The sequence below is a fragment of the Talpa occidentalis genome, unplaced genomic scaffold, assembly GCF_014898055.3.
Source record: "Talpa occidentalis isolate TD23 unplaced genomic scaffold, MPIMG_talOcc4v2.1 talOcc4.13, whole genome shotgun sequence".
In the NCBI taxonomy this organism is placed as follows: domain Eukaryota; kingdom Metazoa; phylum Chordata; class Mammalia; order Eulipotyphla; family Talpidae; genus Talpa; species Talpa occidentalis.
In genome coordinates, this window is record NW_023601322.1 from 59849272 (window position 1) to 59868657 (window position 19386).

General features: G+C 44.1%; 1 protein-coding gene across 5 annotated transcripts in view; it reads left to right on the plus strand.

The window, feature by feature from the left end:
• SH3TC2 (SH3 domain and tetratricopeptide repeats 2) overlaps positions 1 to 19025 on the plus strand; it is a 61131-nt gene extending 42106 nt beyond the window's left edge. For all 5 annotated transcript variants that reach the window (XM_037508990.2, XM_037508987.2, XM_037508988.2 and 2 more), the window contains exons 13-17: positions 4116 to 4266; positions 7640 to 7762; positions 9803 to 9953; positions 12508 to 12704; positions 14796 to 19025. In XM_037508990.2, coding sequence (XP_037364887.1) covers positions 4116 to 4266; positions 7640 to 7762; positions 9803 to 9953; positions 12508 to 12704; positions 14796 to 14987 — 814 coding nt within the window. In that variant the 3' untranslated portion in view covers positions 14988 to 19025. The remainder of the gene's footprint in view (positions 1 to 4115; positions 4267 to 7639; positions 7763 to 9802; positions 9954 to 12507; positions 12705 to 14795) is intronic.
• The last annotated feature ends 361 nt before the right edge of the window (positions 19026 to 19386 follow it).

Genomic DNA, 19386 nt, shown 5'->3' on the forward strand with positions numbered 1-19386 from the left:
AATTTTGTGGAGACAACACCTGAGAAGAGAAATCAAACATTGTACAAAAATGAACAATGATGTAAAATATGTCTATATATAAATATTTAAAAATAAATGGGCAGAAGAACTAAAGAGACACTTCTCCAAAGAGGAAATGCAAATGGCCAACAGGCATATGGAAAAATGTTCAGCATCACTTATGATTGGGGAAATGCAAATCAAAACCACAATGAGATACCACCTCACTCCAGTAAGAATGGCATATATCAAAAAGGCCAGAAACATCATTCTGCCAATCTTTGTTTTTTGACTGAAGTATTTGACCCATTTACATTTAATTCATTTGCTTTTACTAATAAGGTATGGTTAATAGCCTCCTTTTTGCCATCTATTTTCTCATTGATTACTCTGAGGATTAAAATTACCATCTTAACTTTTGACAATCTCAGGAGTTTCCTAGACAGGCACACAGTCCTGCATATGCGTGTGGTGTTCTAGATTCCAAGAATAGGCAGTTTTTCAAAGCCTAATGAACATTTCGTTTTCCCTTTTATTTTTGACTTTTTAAAAATCAGCTTCTTCTTTGCTCCAAATGCTTCCACCACCTTGGGCAGGAGCCATGTTAAGCAATTGTTGTTGTTGGTCTTTTTGGACAGATACCCCAGGGGAAAGGGGAGTCAACACAGAGAGAGCTCTGGGTTAACAAAAACAAGTTCTGTGAGTGGAGGCTTTCAGGGAACTTCCAGACAGGTCAAATAGTGACAATACAATCCCCTGGGGACAGAACTTTGGGGATTTCCAACCCCTCCCATGGTTGCTGCTAGCGGTTTTCCCAGCTACTGGAATTGCAAGACTTTTGGTTTTAAAAGTCACAGAGCTGCAGAGAGGTGATAACCCTAAAGGAAATTAAAAAAGCAAGACAACTCAATATTCTGAGAATGATTCAGCTTTTTTCTTGAAAAAATGTTCCTCAAATTATTTCAAGTGTTTGGTTAATTTCTAGTAGTTCTGAACGTGTTGATCTTGACTTTTTTTTTTTTTTTTTCACCAGTATTATCATTGCTTTTACTGGGGAGTGAAGTTTTGGAGGTCTTGGAAGTTGATCCATGCTAGGGTATTTTAATACTGTATTTTAATCTATAGTGCTAAAGTCAGAGATTGTTGTTTATTTAATTAGGAGGAAGTAAACATCCACTTCTGCTTTACCTACTGACCCAAGAGGGAAAACTAGACTAGAGGGAGAAGGGAAATGCCTCAGGTGCCACGTGAAGCCCTCACAACCACAGGGTCCTCATTTCTTTGTAGAAGGCTCATGAAGGAGAACATGCTATAATGCTGTATCTTAAAATTTTTTTTATTGAATGTTGGTTTATCACATTGTATAATGCTGTATGTACTTTTAGTCTGTTTAAATCACCTCCTTCTGCAGAGTATTTGAGAAAAAAGGAAAACCAAAAGAACAAAGACCAGTTAACAGACACAGAGAAACAGGTGTGTCCATGCACCTGGAGGAGGTAACTGTAATTTAGCTCTAAGCTTCCTGGTAGCTGAGGTGAGAAGGGGAATGCTGTAAGAGGTTTTCCCTGTCTGATAAAAGAACTTAAACAAAAGTATCTGCAGGAGTATTTTTCCCCCCTGGCACTGAGTTGTTCTAGGAGGAATATATTGAGTGGGTTTTGATGTCATGGATGGATTTCTTCAAAGGATTTCCATTTGCACAAAACTTGAAGTCATCGCAAGCAAAGGTCACAAGTATTCACGGGAGAGACGGTGGGCATCTGAAGGGCAGGATTCGAGGGAAAGGGGAGAACACTTTCAGCTAAGGGTGGGGAATTCTGTCAGGGAATTCCAGGAAGGCATGAGACTGGGGATCAGGCTGATTGGTGGCTATCCCACCATGCTCCTCACTTCTTTTGACCTACAGCCTTAGGGGTGACTAGAGGAACTGGGGTGCTGGCCCTTTCCAGGCCAAACCATTGACTCATTTGGTGTGTCAGACAGCAGAGATTATTGATTGACAGAGGTGAACAAATGGGGTGATGAGTGATGATAGGAAAGAACCAAAGGAGTTGCCGACTACCTCATAATTTAAGACCATAAAGACATTGTGTTTTACTGGAGGTCATGGATGAGGTGTGAATCTTGGCAGGTGGCAGTGGTCTTTGGGAAACCCTTCAGTGCTCTACAAGTCTTGTTAGTGCTTGTGAGTAGCTGGGTCTCTATAAGCCCTCCCCCACTCCCTCCCTCCCCCCATGGGAATATTTCCTGGAGAGAGATACCGATCTTTCATTCACAGACATAGTGATCTAAGAGAGAAAATAATCCAAGAAACAAATGCCTGCACTTTGAGTTGGCTTCTATACGAATCCAAATCTTGCTTCTTGGGGGTCTGGAGAAAATTGCCTAAAGGTCTCCCAGAGCAGAAGTGGGAATAAATACAGAGCAGAAACCAGAATTAGGATGGTGCGCCAGGGTCCTGTCTCCATCAAATCTTCCAGTGGGGGTGGGGAGAGTGATGGAAGCCAGTTGTGCCAAGGATCTCAATACTGCTTGAGGTTTGGGGGTACAATGTGGATGAGAGAAGGGCAGGGCTTCCTGTAGTGAGAGAACTTTGGATGACCTAGCTCCTCCAAAGAGGTGGGTGAGGTCCAGCATTGCATGCAGTAGTCCAGGTCACAGCCCATTCTCAGCAGCAGCCTGGTGAGAGGGTGACAAGTGCCCATCCTGACAGCATTAAATCTTATGTCAAGAGTAAGCCTATAGAGAACATCAAGTTCTTTCTTCTCAGAATTAATAAGGGTCAAGAGTCTGGAACTTTCTCCAGAGCTCCAATGGCTGCCTCATTCATAAGACGTCTCAGGCAAAACCTTCTTATTCCCTGTGCTCAAAGAAGCCTGGGGGGTGATGGTTATATCTGATGAAGCCCTCCTAACTGGTCACAGACTGGTCAATGATGACCAAAGTTTTTAGAAGGATTCGCATAGTTTGGTGCAGTGGTCTCAAATTTCCTTGAGCCTGAACATAACCTGGGTATGTCTTATGTGTCTTGGAAATACAGATTCCTGGTGTACAGCCAAAATGGCTCTGACTCAGCATCAGCTCCAGGAATCTGTAATGCTGATGCATTGCCCAGCTGTGAATTGGACCTGAAGAATGGGTATGTGGTGGAATGAATCCTGTGCCAGAACTCAGAGAAGGGGGTTCTGGCTTAGATCTTTACCAGTGTGCCAGGCAACCTTGTGCAAGTCACTTCCCATCTTTCGACCAGCCATAAAGGGGCTGAACTAGATCAGCAAGACTCAAGCCCAGCCATGTATGGCATTCCTACTAGAGAGTATTGCAAGATGCTGGTGCCTGAGCCACCTGCTCATGGCCCCCTGGTAGCATGCATGTCAACAAATGGGATGACTTTGCCTACGTTTTTATGTTTGAAAGCTTCCAGCTCATTCTGATGTTGTTGGAGTCAAGAACTACTGTCTGGATGATTTCCAGTACTTGGTCTTGTTCTAGAATTCTGAACCTATGCAACTCTACATTACCTCTGTCTCTTTTCATCATTAATCCCTGTCATGGGGGAGAGTTTTCTAACATAAGACAATTTTCCAGAAAATTCAAGAGTACTATGTTAAGTACCAACTTTAAAAACTTTTGTCCTTTGATTTTCCTTCTTAAACAAAGATCAAAGTCATCATTTATGGTCATTTATTTGTGCATGTATTCCATAAATATGCATTTGGCATTTACTGCTTGCTAAGGGCTTCTGACAAAAAATTCTGTAGTGTAGTCAAAAGAGCGATGGATGATGGGTTGTAATAATAATAATGATAACTAACATTTAAATATTCACCAAGTGCTTACTATACGGTAGGCACTGTTCTGAACACAATAGTTCTATTACCTCATTTAATCCTCAAAGTTGTGATAATTATATGCCCATTTTACAGATGGGAAAACTAAGGCACAGAGAGGTTCTGCACTTCCTCAAGATCACACAGCTGGTTAAGGCAGAGCTGGGATTCAAAAGTCTATGTGATGATAAGTTGTTCCCTCCCAGAACCTTGGCTTCCTCTGTGCTGAGTAACTCCCAGATCCCTTTGAGGCCTCACACCCTATGATCCATGTCTGCATCCTAGATCCCTCAGGAAGTCCCTCACCTGCATCAAAGAGAGCCTGCGTATCTTCATCGATCTGGGAGAGAGAGACAAGGCTGCTGAGGCCTGGCTGGGGGCCGGGCGACTCCACTACCTCATGCAGGAAGACGAGCTGGTGGAGCTGTACCTGCAGGTGGGTCTCCTGTTGGCGCCGCTGCTGACTCGGAACATTTGGGCAGGCAGCTGCACATTCCAAAGTGACTGGCTTAACTAGAGAGAGGTGATATCCAGGCCAAGTCCTTTGAGGGGGGTGGGGCAGCTCCCTGGGCATAAGATTGAACCCAGGGAGGTCTGGCGGGCTGAATACAGGAGGCAAACAGCAGACCCCACGTCCCACGTACAGCTGTGAGCCCCCACCCCCGACCCCGTCACATGGTTATAGCCATTTTCCCGACTCACACACTTTGGTTTTTTTTTTTAATTCTTTGCCTTGATCATCTTTCACCTCCATCTTTTTTTTAAAATTGATTTATTTTTTAATTTTCTTACATCGTTGTTCATTTTTTGCATAATATTTGATTCTCCCCTCAGGTGTTGTTCCCATAATTCTCCTACCACTGCGGTGGCACCCGTGATCCATCACCACAGTCCCTTGCTCTTCTGGCCTCTGTTTTGAGCCCTCTCCTTCCCCTCCCCTTGCTGTGTGCCTCAGATCTATGGTTTGTCTGCAAGTTATGTCTTTTCCTCATCTTTGTTTGGTTTCCTTATATCCCTCCTATAAGCGAGACCACCAAAAAAACCCACATGCATTTTGATTCTAGGGTTTTGCTGCAACTAGAGTCAAGGTTGATGTGTGCAGGGTTTTAACATGATTGCCTCTTAGGATTCTTTTCTTTGCACACCTTTAATGTCTGAGATATGGTACAGTGTGGTGATACAAGGCCTGGGCTTTGGAGACAGACAAGCCTGCAACCAAATTCTGTGGTCACCAATTAGGTACTGTGTGACTTTGGGCTTGCTATGTGAGCTCTCTGAGCTTTTTTCACTTCTTAGCATAAGGAGTAGAAATCACTTATAGTAAATGCATTTATTAAATGCTGGGGACTTAGAAAATACTTAATCAATCAGATTATTATTATAACTATTTTTCTGCTTTTTTTTTGGCATGTAAGGACATTTGTTATCTCAAAAATAGGCCTGCTGTCATTCCTTCCTTCCCCTTATTATTCCCTTTATTCTATTACTTGAACCTAAACTCACTTCCACTGAGTCTTATATGGTGTGTATGCTGACTGCATGCCTACAGCACCCTGGAGGCTTTGTTGAGCGTATCACATGCGTGATGTAGTTTAATTCTCATTACAAATGCAGCAGGAGTTTCTACTGAAATTTCCACTTGCTGACATATTTTAGTGAGACTGAATAACTTGCCTGAGGTCTAACGACTAGTGAGAAGTAAAGACTGCACCATGGCAGTTTGACTTAAAGCATTCATTCTCAGTTCTAGAACATCATACCTTTAGATTTTAGAGCTGGAAGCATTTTCAGAGTGCAGACAATGCAGTCCTGTGCATCACTTTCTGGCCCCAAGGGAACTGTCTGGGTGGTTCCCTGCTGGGTGGCAGTGCCTCCCGACTCAGACTCCAGCTCACTGCCAAGTGCAATGATAGTGGGGTCCTGCGATTCTCTGGTCTCAGGCCCACCCCACTGTGGACTGCCACCTAACTGAGGCTCTGGGGCCATCCCCACCAAAGTGTTTTGAGGTCCTGGAGCCATGCTGCAGAGGTTGGGGGACATTCTGTTTAGATGCAATATGAAATACCTTGTTGGAGAGAAAGAGGGCTTTCTTTCTCTTTCCTCATGGGGGTTGGGAGAAGGATAATGGGCTAGAAGACACTAGTGATTGCTTTCCACTAACTGGTGATGTGAACTTGGCCGTGGAGAAGTTTCTTGTTCTTTCCTAAGCCTCAGTTTCTCCATCTGGAAAGGGTAGGTGTTGGCCTAGACAACTGTTTTCCAAGCCTCAGTCATTTACACATCCAGTCAGGATATCTTCTGTATGATTATTTACTCCCCACTTTTACTCCGCTTCAAATCAACTTAGATTTTAACATTAAGTGATACTGCCTGAAGTCACAGGTTTTGATGTATTATGAGTCTTTTTTTTTTTAATAAATTTTATTTTTATATTCCCCATACAATTGCAATCCCCTTATTTTGATCCCAATCCCTCCCCTCTCCACCCCCCACCTCCCATAGAGTGTCTCTTGTTCATAGCTGTTTGTTGATTTTGATATTTTCTTTCTTATAGTTATTCTTTTTCCTGGTCCCTTATTTAAGTTTTCTAGATTTCTGCTATGAGTGAGACCATCCGGTATTTTTCTTTTTCTTTCTGTCTTATTTCACTAGCATGATCCCTTCCAGCGCCATCCATGTTGCTGCAAATTGCATGTGTTTATCTTTTTTGAATGCTGAGTAATATTCCATGGTATATATGTACCGCATCTTTTTGATCCAGTCATCTATTTTTGGGCATTTGGGTTGTTTCCAAAGCTTAGCTGTTGTAAATAGTGCTGCTATAAACATAGGGGTGCAGGTGCTCTTTGGAACTGATGTTTCTGTATCCTTTGGGTAAATACCTAGGAGTGGAATTGCTGGATCATATGGAAGCTCTATGTTTAGTAGGTCCAGAAATCTCCACACAGCTCTCCATAGTGGTTGGACCAGTTTGCACTCCCACCAACAGTGCTGAAGAGTTCCTTTTTCTCCACATCCTCGCCAGCATTTGTTGTTGCTAGTATTTTTAATATGTGCCATTCTCACTGGTGTAAGATGGTATCTCATGGTAGTTTTGATTTGCATTTCCCTGATGACAAGTGATGTTGAACATTTTTTCATATGCCTGTTGGCCATTTGCATTTCCTCTTCAGAGAAGTTTCTTTTTAGCTCTTCTGCCCATTTTTTGACAGGATTATTTTCTTTGTTGTTGTTGAGTCTCATCAGCTCTTTGCAGATTTTTGTGATCAGTCCTTTATCATTAGTGTTGGGTGCAAAAATGTTCTCCCAGTTGGTGGGGTTTCTCTTTGTTTTTGTTATTGTCTCTTTTGTTGTGCAGAAGCTCTTTAATTTGATGTAGTCCCAGCTGTTTATCTTTGCCTTCACTATCACTGCTTTGGGAGCAGGAACCCACCGCCGGGGCAGACCCGGCACGTAGGGAGTGCATCCCGCATCGCCATTTTAGAACAATCCAAAAGGAGTCTTGTTTTTCTAAAACACATTGTTTGTTCTATTAAAACACAAAATGTTTGTTTTTATACTGCAAAAAAATCATTTCTAGGGTTACCAAAGTAATCTCTCCTAGCATGATGGGGAGATGCGAGATCAGAGACCCTCCATAGCTTTTCACCAGCCCTGTGAGTGGGGGTGTGGGGGGCAACTCAGAGTTCATGCACTTTAGCAGAAGGTTAAACTATTGGCCTGCTATCACACGCCTGCCTGTCCTGTGGGCGTTTGGAAGTCCTTCTCTCTATCTTCCTGTCTTTGACAGCCATCTCTGTCCCTCCCAGGCCGCCATCCAGAAAGCCCTGAAGTTGGAGGAGCCCTCCCTGGCTCTTAAGCTCTATGAAGAAGCAGGTGACTTGTTCTTCAATGGGACCCGCCGCAGGCACCGTGCTGTAGAGTATTACCGAGTGAGTCCTGGGCTGCCTGTGTCCAGCTGGGCCGGGCACAGATGGGGTTTGTGGGGACTGGGGCCTGGGATCCAACCCTTTCCCCTCTCTGACTGGTATTTCTTTTTCTCCCCTTCCTCTCCAATGCCCACGATGCCCTCTCTTCTGTATGGCACTCTCCAGGAGGCTGCGGGTATACCTTATCATTCTCGTGCTTGATAAACACTCTAATCATCACCCCTCTTGTGTGCATTGTACTTTACAGTTTGTAGCACACTTAATACTTTCCAGAATGCTCTCATGTACTGCTGGTGACATCGTGGGAGATGATTTTAAATGGGCCATGAATGAATGCTTTTCTTTGACTCTGTTTTTATCAAGCATGCATTTTAATATATTTTAAAAAATTAAAATTGTGTAACACCAGTTCATCTAACCCATGATTTCAAAGATATTGCAGTGGATGAGGCAAGATAATAAGGGTTTATTTAATAAATTATACCAATTAGATATGCCCAGAAGTTAACGAAATGTCAAAAATCATATTTGCTGTTCACCCTGACTAAAATTTGGGGAACCTAATTATCTTATTTGAACCTAAAATTTCATTTATTCAGATATTCATTCACTTATCAGTTGTTTATTCAATCATCAAACACTTCTCAAGCACCCAGTTAAGTTTCAGGCACTGAGCTAGGGTGGGGAGAGCAGGAAGCACTTTCCTGACTGTTGTGCTTATCTTTATATGTATTTTATAGATGAGAAAATAAAGGCTCAGAGAGGTGAAGTGACCTGCTCCAAAGTCTATCATAATAAAAATAATAGAGCTGACCATTTATTGGGCACTCTCAGACACTATGCCAATATTGCATATGTGCACTTTGTAGATATGGTGCTAAGGGAGCATGTAGTTAGGAGAGAAATAACTTCCCATGTGACCTTGGAGAAAGTCATATCCCTTTTCCCACATTCAGCTTTTCTAATTTTAGGAGGGCTGATGACTTCTAGTTATTCTACCTCTAATTTCTGTGTGTAGCAACCAAGAGCAAGGACCAGGTGAGCAAGTTAAGGAAAGACATGCATGGAAGTACAGCTGTCATTCTTTGCTTTTAGTCACAACAACCCTCTGTGGCTCAGCCCTGCCTGTGGCATGCAAGCCTCTTAGAGTCCATCTTTATCCATGGTTCTTGCCGAGGCTAAGATTCCCGTGCCTATTATTGGGGAGGAAGTACTTTCCTTTCTTTTTACCCTTCTAGGTTCCTTGGCCGTTCTAATGACTAAAATGGCATAAGCTAGACTAACAGAAGACAAACAGATTTAATTATCTACATGGGGGGTAGGGAAGGCCTTACAATGACCCAAGAGCCCCAGAGAGGCAGCGTGAGGTATATCTGCAATCTTGGGCGATAGCATCTGGGACTTCAAAGGGAAGGAAGGCAATTCACAGGAACAGGAGAAGAGCAAATGTTTGCTAACCAATGTTTCCTGAGCCTGCAGAAATAATGGGGCAGAGAAGACTTTGAACACAGGTTTTGCTAAGTGTCTCCCAGTCTACTGCATTTAGTTTACGTATATGTGTGTTTTTGTTTTTGTACTTACTGGATGTTACATAGCTTACTTCCTTGACAGTGCTTTTTTTTTTTTTTTTAAGATTTATTTATTTATTTATACAAGTACTGGGTACAGTCAGAAATGCGGGAGGGTGAGAGAATTCACTAGAGCCAGAGCGGGGAAACAGAGCAGGCAGACTGATGATACACTGCTGAGGGGAGCAGCGGGCGGCAGGAGAGGTCTGCGCGCCATGTGGGACCCTCGCCCGGCTGCCGGGGATCGAACTGGCGCTGCAGAGGCTGTGGGTTGCCTCGCAACCCAACGCTCAACCACTGCGCCACCGGGGAGGCCCCTTGACAGTGCTTTCTATACAAATTACGTTAAACAATTAAGGGAAAGACAGAAAAAGGCTTCCTGAGTAAGCTGGGTGCAACTTGTCTTTAGCTGCCCACATCTCAAAGCAGCCTATCTGGGGGAGGCATATTCTGAACCCCTCCACTATGTTCTCAGGCTGGGGCTATTCCTTTAGCAAGGAGGCTGAAGGCATTGAGAACGGAGCTCCGGATTTTCAACAAGTTGACTGAGTTGCAGATCAGCCTGGAAGGCTACGAGAAGGCTCTAGAATTTGCCACACTGGCTGCCAGGCTCAGCACAGTCGCAGGTAGGTGGCCTTCCCTGCTGGTGTTTGAATGGAAGGAGAAATACTCCCTGAGGAGGGACAGCAAAGCAGTGACAGCAGACACTCTGAAATCAGACTGTGTGGGTTCAAATCCCAGGTCCAAAACAATCAATTAACCAAGTTGTTTAATGTCTCTAAGCCTCAAGTTTGTCACTGGCAAATAGCATCAGGCTTGAAAATAGCACCCATCTCCTGCAGTTGTTGTGAGGAGCAATGATAATCCGTGTGAAACATGGGTCATAGTGCTTGGTGTAAAATACGTACTTGATATGTGATACCAGTGCCACATTAATTATTATTATTATTGTGTAGTTGGTATTGTTCGCCAGCACAGGGTAAATGGTATTTTATCTCCATACCAACAACAGCCCCTGTCCTAACACTCCAAAGGACTGTGACCTAAAGTTTTGACTGTTCGATCCTTAGTCAAAAGCACATTTCCCCCAAGGAATTAAAATGTAAATGGTGACATTCCTATCAACTTAACTCACTAATAAGCTGACACAGTTTGCACTTATACCAAAAGCTATTGGGGAGCAACAAAGGTCATTAAAAAAATAAAAAAAGACTGAATTAAAAAAACAAAACCTCATCTCAACTGTTGGTGCTCGAGATATGCAGTTTGATGCGAGAAGCCTTGATTCCATTTTGAGGCAAATGGAGTCTTGGGTGAAGATTCCAGATCAAGGGTGTTAGACACTTTAGAGTGTCTAATTGCTCTCTCTCCTTTTCCTACCATTTTCCTTATTGCAGAAAACCTTATTGAGCGGTTGCTTCTCTGCTAATCCCAGGAAAGGCCTTGGGGACTCCAGCAGTTCCCTCTCTGAGCTCTCTTTATCCGTCCCCCCCCCCCCGGGGAAAAGCGAAAAAGAGGATATAGCCACCCTTTCACACATTTCCCTGTGACTGGATTTTTCCATATCAGAGTATTTTCTCTTTTAATTGTGCCTTTTGGTCCTTTGAAACTTAAAAGTGATATTTTTAGATTGCATCAAACAGCCACCTTGCAAATATTCCAAGCACACAATTGGAAATTTTTGTTCCCTTTCAAAGGCCACATTGTGTTAAAGAAATTGGTTATAAAACAGCAAACCTACCAAAAACCAAAACAAGTCATAGACCTATTGGAAATCAATGTAAAACAAGCATGTTGAAAAACAAAAACAAAAGTGAATGGGTCTCTGTAGCTTATCTGAGACAGGGAGTTGGTGACTGAGCCTGAGGTGACCTGACCAGAGGTGACCACTAGCAGGACAGCCCCAGGAGCAGCTGACTAGAGCCTTTTGTGGAAAGTTGTTGGTTATACGAATTTGAGTAGTTTGTCAGGATTCGTAGCTACTCTATCAAGCGAAGACTCCATCAAGTCTTGTCATCATGACCTATCACAGGGGTTTGGAAAGAACTAGTTCCTAGAATCTCAAGTTACTGTGACATCTGCAATAAGGAGAAAGTTTTCTTCAGGAATCATCTCTGAAAACTTTGACCATATGCTCTAATCGCTCTCCTAGAGAGCCCCGTCTTTGCTGTTGTAGCTGTGGGAGTGGAAAACATCTCCTTCTATGCTTTTGGGTTCTTTCCATTAGCCTAATAATTAAATTGACATGACAGATTCCTAGGAGAAAAACAAATTTAATTTCACATGTACAGGGACCTCAAGACCTGGCACTCTGAGAAGTGACAAAAGCTGGCAGTATTTAGACCTTCTTGAGAAGGAAATAGCAAACTTGGATAAATAAACAAGAAACCTTGAGCTGGGGTGCTAATAGGAATAAGTAGCAGAGTTTGTTTACATAATTTCTGTCTCTGGTAATATGGTAATAAGGGTAATAATATGGTAATAAGGGTAATAATATGGTAATAAGGCTCAGGGAGGGTGCCGTTCCTGCTTTCAGGGAGACGGAAAAGGGTCACAATGACTTTCTTTAACAAGCTATTTCTTAAGTATCTTTAATGCAAAATATGCCAAAGTGGTGTATTTTGGGGTGAGTTGCCCCACACCCCGACATAATACTCAGCACAAGTGTAATTTTCCCTCTGTGAGATTATTTAAGGAGTGTCTGTGTTCCACGAGACCATTGGTCTCCTCAGGGCAAGGTCTCTTCTACTTTGTCCCCAATGCCCCAAACTTCGTCCCTGACTCTAACAGACCTTCAGATGTCTTCACGGATTATATGGACGGTTTCACTTATATGTGGAATCTAGAGAAACTAAACAAAGGTAAGACAAAGACAAACTGTCAGGCCAAGCCTGAAAGCAGATCACATATCTGAGACCCCTGGGAGGGGAGGGAGGAGGGGGAGAAGGGGACAGAACAAGAGGGAGGAGAGTGCGGTGGAGGCTGGAGGACTGCAGGGACTTCATCGGGGTGGGGGGCAACTGTGGTGACCGGGCCCAAGGGGAGAAATCCTATCCTGTGAAAAAAATGAACGAGGAAGTTTACAAATAAAAAAGAAACAAGGAAAGCCGTTCCGAATGAACGCGTGAACACATGCGGTGAAGCATTGGCTGCAGAACCCTCTCCGTCTTCCATCCCTAGGAGATCAGAGGCAGGAGCTGGTGGCCTTTCACCGTCTGGCGACCGTGTACTATTCCCTGCACATGTATGAGATGGCCGAGGACTGCTACCTGAAGACGCTGTCTCTCTGTCCAGCCTGTCTGCACAGCCCCAAGGAGGCCCTGTATTACGCCAAGGTGTACTACCGGCTTGGCCGACTCACCTTCTACCAGCTGAAGGTAAGAGTCAGGCTTCCAACTCCGTGCAGGAACTACCATCTGACCTTAGGACGCTGAGCCTTCAGGGTAGAGTTGAGGGCTAGATTGGGGAGTTGTGTCTCGTAGGGTAGGGTGGCCCCACTGAGAACAAAATGGCTCTTTCTACCTGTATCGGAGGCCTCAGGGGGCTCCATCTCTGCCTGGAGATCAATCCCAGCTCCTCAATCTCCTTGTCCTTCTTCCATCTCTGTGGCCACATCATCCATCAATGCTATGGCATGTTGCTTGGTGCCTGTGAGCTCCTCACGGTCCTGTGAAATAAATGAGACCAAAAACAATATATGAGCCCCTCAACAAAAAAACTATCAGCTCTGACGTTAATGTCTACCTGCATGTTTAGGGGTACAGGGGAATATTTCCCCCATCCCTCCTGGCTCTTCTCACGTTAGTCAAGCAAACAAATTCACATTAGATAAATTACGAGAAAAAAAATAATGGGAGAAGTTACATGGATGTTAATTCTAGAGTAAATGGGATAGACTGGGGGCTTATATCCTGAGCTAAGTAGGGTCTGGAGCATCAAGAAGAGAGGTTGGGGTCTCACAGGGCAAGGAGAGGGTGAGGCTTGTGACAAAACCAGATGCTCTAGAAGTTTGCCTTGCCAAAGAGAGATGTCACTGAAAATATGATAATTTTTGGAAATGACCCTAAGGCTGCTAATTTAAAGTAAGGTGAGAGTTTCTCTTGAAGCTCACAGGATCTCAGTTGACTTTAACTTCACAAGCCAAGGTGATGTGTACTTGGAGAAGCTTATCTAAATATTTTTTTAGAGGCCTACCTTTCCTATGTCTACAAAAGGCTACAGGTTAACTGATCAACTGCAACTCACTTCCTATAAGGTTCTACACATCTATATTTTGGGAGAAATTTAAAATTAGGTGCATGGTAATATGTCAGAGATAAACATATGTTGAGATAAAAATGTGTTGAGATATATGATATGTTTGAATGGAAGCATGCCTAGGTCCTAAGAAGGCCTTGCTTTTGATTCTCCTATTTGTTGTGCTGGAGTTGAATCTAGGACTTCTTATTTTTCTCGTCTCTTCTGGGAATGTATAGGTGGTCCTTTATTCTGTTACAATTTTGTCTCTAGAAGCTTTGACTTCCTCTTACCAGAGGTCCCAGCCTATTCCAGCTCAAACCTAATCTCTTAATACAGTGACTGCCTGTTTGGCCCCCTGGGGGCCCTTGGGGCTGCTCTGCTGTGCTTTTCTTATTTTCCAGACGTTGATTCTGGCCTGAATTAATTATTGACTTATGAGGGCTAATGGGAACCAGACATCTCTTTTTGAATCTCACCCAAAGAAACATCTGTTGCTTATTCCTAGGGAATACAGCGAGTGTTGAGGGTTGTGGGGTATGTGTGTGTTTGTGTGTGTGGGTTGTTCTCGAAGTACTCCTAGCCATCTTGCTGTGTCTCACAGCTCCCAGGAAGTGGCTCAGGGACCAAGTATGTGGGATTGAATAGTATGAACCAAGGACTCTAGGAATTGCCAAGACGAGAGCTCATCTCACATTAGCTTAAGCAAAAGAAATGACAAGGTATTGCTACAGAGACTGGGAAGCTCAGGTGTAATATAATTTTTGGTTGTTTCGGATGCTGGTACTCAGAAATCTTCAAGGGTTTCCCTATCCATCTCTATGTCTTGGCTCTGTATGTTTCTACTTCTGTATCTTGCCCTCCCTCTCCTTCGGCTCTTGATAGGCTCTAACCTCTGTCTAAAAGGGTGTAGGACCACTTTCTCTGCCAGGTCACATTGAAAGGTCCCAAGTGATGACTAGATGGGTCATCTGGGGTCATCCCTGAAGCGCTGGGTCTAGGGCAGTGCTGCTGCATGATTGATCAAGTCTGGCCAGATTCCACTTTTGTGCCAGGGTCACAGAGGACCACAGTGGAGTGGGGGAGGAGCTCCCCAGGAGACTGGCAGAAGGTGATGGAAACATCTATTGGACACAAAAGCTAGGGTTCCTGGAGCTCCTGGCAATGCCTCACAGCCTGTCCTGGAAATATTTGCTAACACTGTCTCTTCTTTGCCCCTGCCATGGGGTTAGGATGCCCACGATGCCACTGAATACTTCTGGCTGGCCCTTGCAGCAGCGGTCCTGCTTGGTGATGAGGAGTTGCAGGACACCATTAGAAGCAGACTGGACAACATCTGCCACAGCCCCCTGTGGTATAGCAGCTCTTCTGGGCGCTCCTCAGAAAGGGCGCGGTGGCTGAGTGGCGGGGGCCTGGCCCTCTGAGGAGAGCTGTCCCGTCTCTGACCAGAGGCCCCAGTCAGAAGCTGCCTCCCTGCCCCAGGATCCTGGACACTGATCTATCTGGAGGATTGAGTCATTCCCTGACCAACCCCCCTCATTTTACAATGGGAAGAGAGAAGTCTAGAGGCAGAGGTCTTGTTCTGGGCCACACAAGTTGTGGGTGTCGGAGCAGGGATTAGGAGGCCTGGCTGTGCGTCTAGAGCCTTCCAGTAGACTGGCCCTTCCACACACATGTCCACTTTCTCAATGTGAGAAACCTGGCTTAGGAAACCTATCTCCTTCCTCTGTGAGGAAACCAGATGGCAGATGGGACTCTGTTCCCTTCACTTACTTCACTCAGTGGTGGACTCTTCGCTTGCTAGTTCCTTTCCTCTTTCTTTTCAGCAAGAACCAAAGGAGGTCTCACTCTTCCTGCCACTGGGCACTGGCAGGAGGGAATTCACTGTGTTCTTAGCACGAAAGAACCTCAGGAGAGCCCGCTGGAAGGCACAATATGTGAGACCTGAGGTAGATTCACCATCTCTTCCCTGTCCCCGGCTCTGCTCCCATATACCTGCCCAGAACCCTTGGGGAAGCTTCCCAAGGGTCAAAGCTTAAAAACTAAGCACCAAGAAAATGATGCCCTAAGTGACGTGTAAACAGTATATATTATTAAATATTGACCATGGACATTTGTACATGTGTATCTCCTTTATAATAGGGAGAGAAAAGATGGCAGACTTGAAGGATGGCTGAAGTAGCCAGGTGTTGTGTTGGTTTCAGGGTAGCTCCTTTTCAAAGCGTGTCTACTGGTCATACACCGTTGCCTAACCTGTGCCTTGAAACGTTAGCTCACAGTTTCTGTAGGAAGGCAGGAATCCAAACTTGATGTAGCTGAATCCTCACCCGTGTGGCTCATCAGGCTGCCTTCAAGCTTCTGAGGTAACTGTGATCTCTCAACTTCACCAAGAAGAATCTGCTTCCACACTCACTCAGTTGTTGTTGGTGAGAGTCAGTTCCTTGCTCGCTCCTGGCCAGAGGCTGCCCTTGGGTCCTTGCCACGTGGCCTCTCCCCAGGGCATCTCACAACAGGTAGCGCACAGGGGAGCCAGCGAAGTCAGGAAGTCACGGCCCTTTCATAACCTAAGCTCTTAAGTGACTTTGCCCTTCGTTGTGCTTTTTCTGTTCATGATAAGAGAGTCCTTAGGTCCAGGCACACAAAAAGGAAGGGAGTTACCAAGGGTGTGAATATGAGGGAAGCTGAGTACTTGGGGATATTTCTGGAGCTGCCCACAACATATCTGAATTCTTTGATAGGCAGTGAAGCCAACATATGGTCCACTGACTGCACCAGCTGCATCACCTGTGATATTGTTTGAAATGTAAATTTTTGCCCATCCCCTCTTACCACCCTTCCACCCCAATATCTTGGACTTGGAGTCTCTGGAGCCCAGGTGAGCTTTACCTTCTCCCCAGGTCACCCAAGTGCACACAAGCACACGAGGAGCACAGACAGGCTCCAGAACAGTGGTTCTCAGATTGTGTGTAAAACAACCATGGGGAGAAATGTGGGGCATCACTTTCTGGGTCTACCTCAGCACTGAAATCTGGGGGGTCTGGAACATGTGTTTTAATGAGCAGCTCAGGTGACTCGAATGCAGGTGAATGATCCTGCCCTGGAACGTCATACCTGGGCATGGATTTAACCATAGACAAGACACCAGCTGCCCTTCAGCTTTGATTTTACTCTTGGCCCTGCTGTTCTTAATTTCTCGCTTCTTGGGCTGAGCAGATGGTTGGTGGCTTGATGGGGCGAGTTGAGTCAGCATTGCATCTTCTAGGCTCCAAGCTTGTCTGCATAGCCACTCGTCTTAGTTTCTTTTAGGAGCTTGGTTGGTTGTCAAAAGATTTTTCTACTGTAGAAAGTCTTCTCTGGGAAGGAAATGCAATGACCTGATCTACCATGTAAATTAGGTGTGGTTTCACTCCTACCACATGAAAGCCGCTAGTAGGAGCGGGTGTTGTGGGCGAGTCCAACTTCCCATGCAGAATCCTTTCAAAAACATTCCTGGGAGACAGAGGGCTCATGCTCCAAACTGTATGCCCCTTCCCTGTGACCCCGCTCTGTGACACCCCTGCCCCCTCATCTGACTCAGGTTACACACCTTCTGCCTATTCCCAACAACCTGTTACTCTTCACCTGTCAGATGCCAACTTCTGTCCCTCTGAAAGTGGGGTTCTCTTAGCTACACCAGGCCTTTGGCATTGGCTGGTGGGTAGTGAGTGCAGAGGGACATGACTGTGCTGAAGGAAATGGAAGGTTGTATTTGAAACTTGCCTTCAGATTTTCCTTCTTCCTGGTAGCCACATCTTGCCACAGCTCATATGGAGCTTATGGCCAATTGTAATGTCTTTCCACATGAGCTTCTGTTTGGCCAGATCTTTCTCAATTGCTCCAAATACACATTTTTCAGTCAAGGACATGATATCTACCCCTTTTACATTTTGTTGGGAATTTTGGTTAAAATTGTCTGATTCAGTACTTTGGTTCACCTGTAAATCTGGTAGATTTGCCTCTAAAATGTTTAGTACATTTCCAAACACTGTGATAGAGCTATTTTTTAAAGGAGAAAGGCATAGTGCTCTAGCCTGGCAACAATCACACGCTATATGCAAATCCCTCTGCTAATATTGTCTTTAGAAGTGTTTAAAAGTCCCATTTTAAAAATGTGGTTTGATGTTGTTTTTTCATGACCCACAGAGAATGAAGTGATGATTGAATTGGGTCTCTGTTCAAGCAGGTTTAATTATACATAAACAGTGGCCAAAAATGAATGAGTTACCCTCTTTATTCTATCTGCACCCAACTGCCTAGCCCTCCTGGCTCCTGGCTCCTTGTATCTAATCTAAATAAAGAATAAGGAGGGAATTACATGTTTTCTCAACTTTCAGTATATTGCTTCCCTCTCCAACAGTGTTAATGCCTTGAAAGCCAATGTTGTTTTTTTTCTTTTTCTTTTTTTGTTTTTCCACTGTTTTAAAATGTCTTTCTATTGCCTGTGTACACAGGAATCTACACATATGTGCATGTGTGTGCCTGTGTGTTTGCTTGTGCTTTGTAAGTAAAATATAACTTTTGACAGAAGTTTATCTGGGGAAGGGAATGCAGAGAGCTGGAAGGGGTCAGATCAGGGGTGAGAAACAGATCACCTGGTGGTGGAGAAACATGAATCTTGGTCTAGAATTTGATATAAACTTATAATCTGACCTTGGGCAAGTCATTTAGCCTCGATGCACCTTGGATTTCTGTTCTGTAACATAACAAATAAGATCACCTCTCTGTTCCTTTGCAGCAATGTTATTTCTGTGTCTTTTAGACAGGAGGATAGATGGTAACCGAGAGGTGAAATTATATATTTTTATGGCTCAATATTATTCTCCTCTTTTTATGGGTGAGTAAGCTGAGAAATAGAAAAGTGATTTTCTTCCAGTTACACAGGTAGTTAATGGCAATGACAGCATGACCCAAGGACTTAGTAATATTGAGGACAGGTTTTCTCTCAGCGCAAATTTCATAGTTGAGTGCATGTATGCATGTGTGTATATATAATAGGTGTGTACACACATGTATGCAAGCACGTAGATGTGCATGTATACATGCATGGCTGTATAATGCATTGTGTGCATACTCACATATTTATTACCTTATGTGTAGCTGAACGTTTATCACATTTTTTCTTTTTTTTTTAAAGATTTATTTATTTATGCATACAAGAACTGGGGTATAGGCCAGAGGTGTGGGGGTGAGAGGATTCACCAGAGACAGAGTGGGGAACAGAACAGGCAGATAGACTAAAATACATTGCTGAGGGGAGCAGCGGGCGAGGCAGGAGAGGTCTGCTGCACCATGGGACCAAACTTGGCTGGCCAGGGACCAAACTTGTGCTGCAGAGGCTGCGGACAGCTTCATAGTGCTGTGCTTAACACCTTGCGCCATCAGGGAGCCTCCATATCAAACTTTTTCTAAGGCAATTTATTCTCTTCACTCATATCAATTGATTTTTAAAGGATGATTGAAGAAAAACTTGTATTTTATAAATATAATTTCATAAGTGAAATAAATTCAATGAAAAGAAAACAAAATTCAAGCTAGATCTTGTCAGCTATGGCAAATAGCTAGCCTAGAACTGATCTGGAATTAATTGCAAATAGAGTGATTGACAAGTGGCAGGGAGTATTGAGTGGAGACTACAAGTTTCTTTTTGAGCCATGAGAACAGTGGGGAAGGCAGCACAGAGGATGACCTCCCCCAAATGAGAGTCAGTGCTGCTTGATGTCTGATCTCCAAGCACATGCTTCCCACTTCAGGGATGTGGGATTTCAGCTGTAGGAGAGAAAGGAG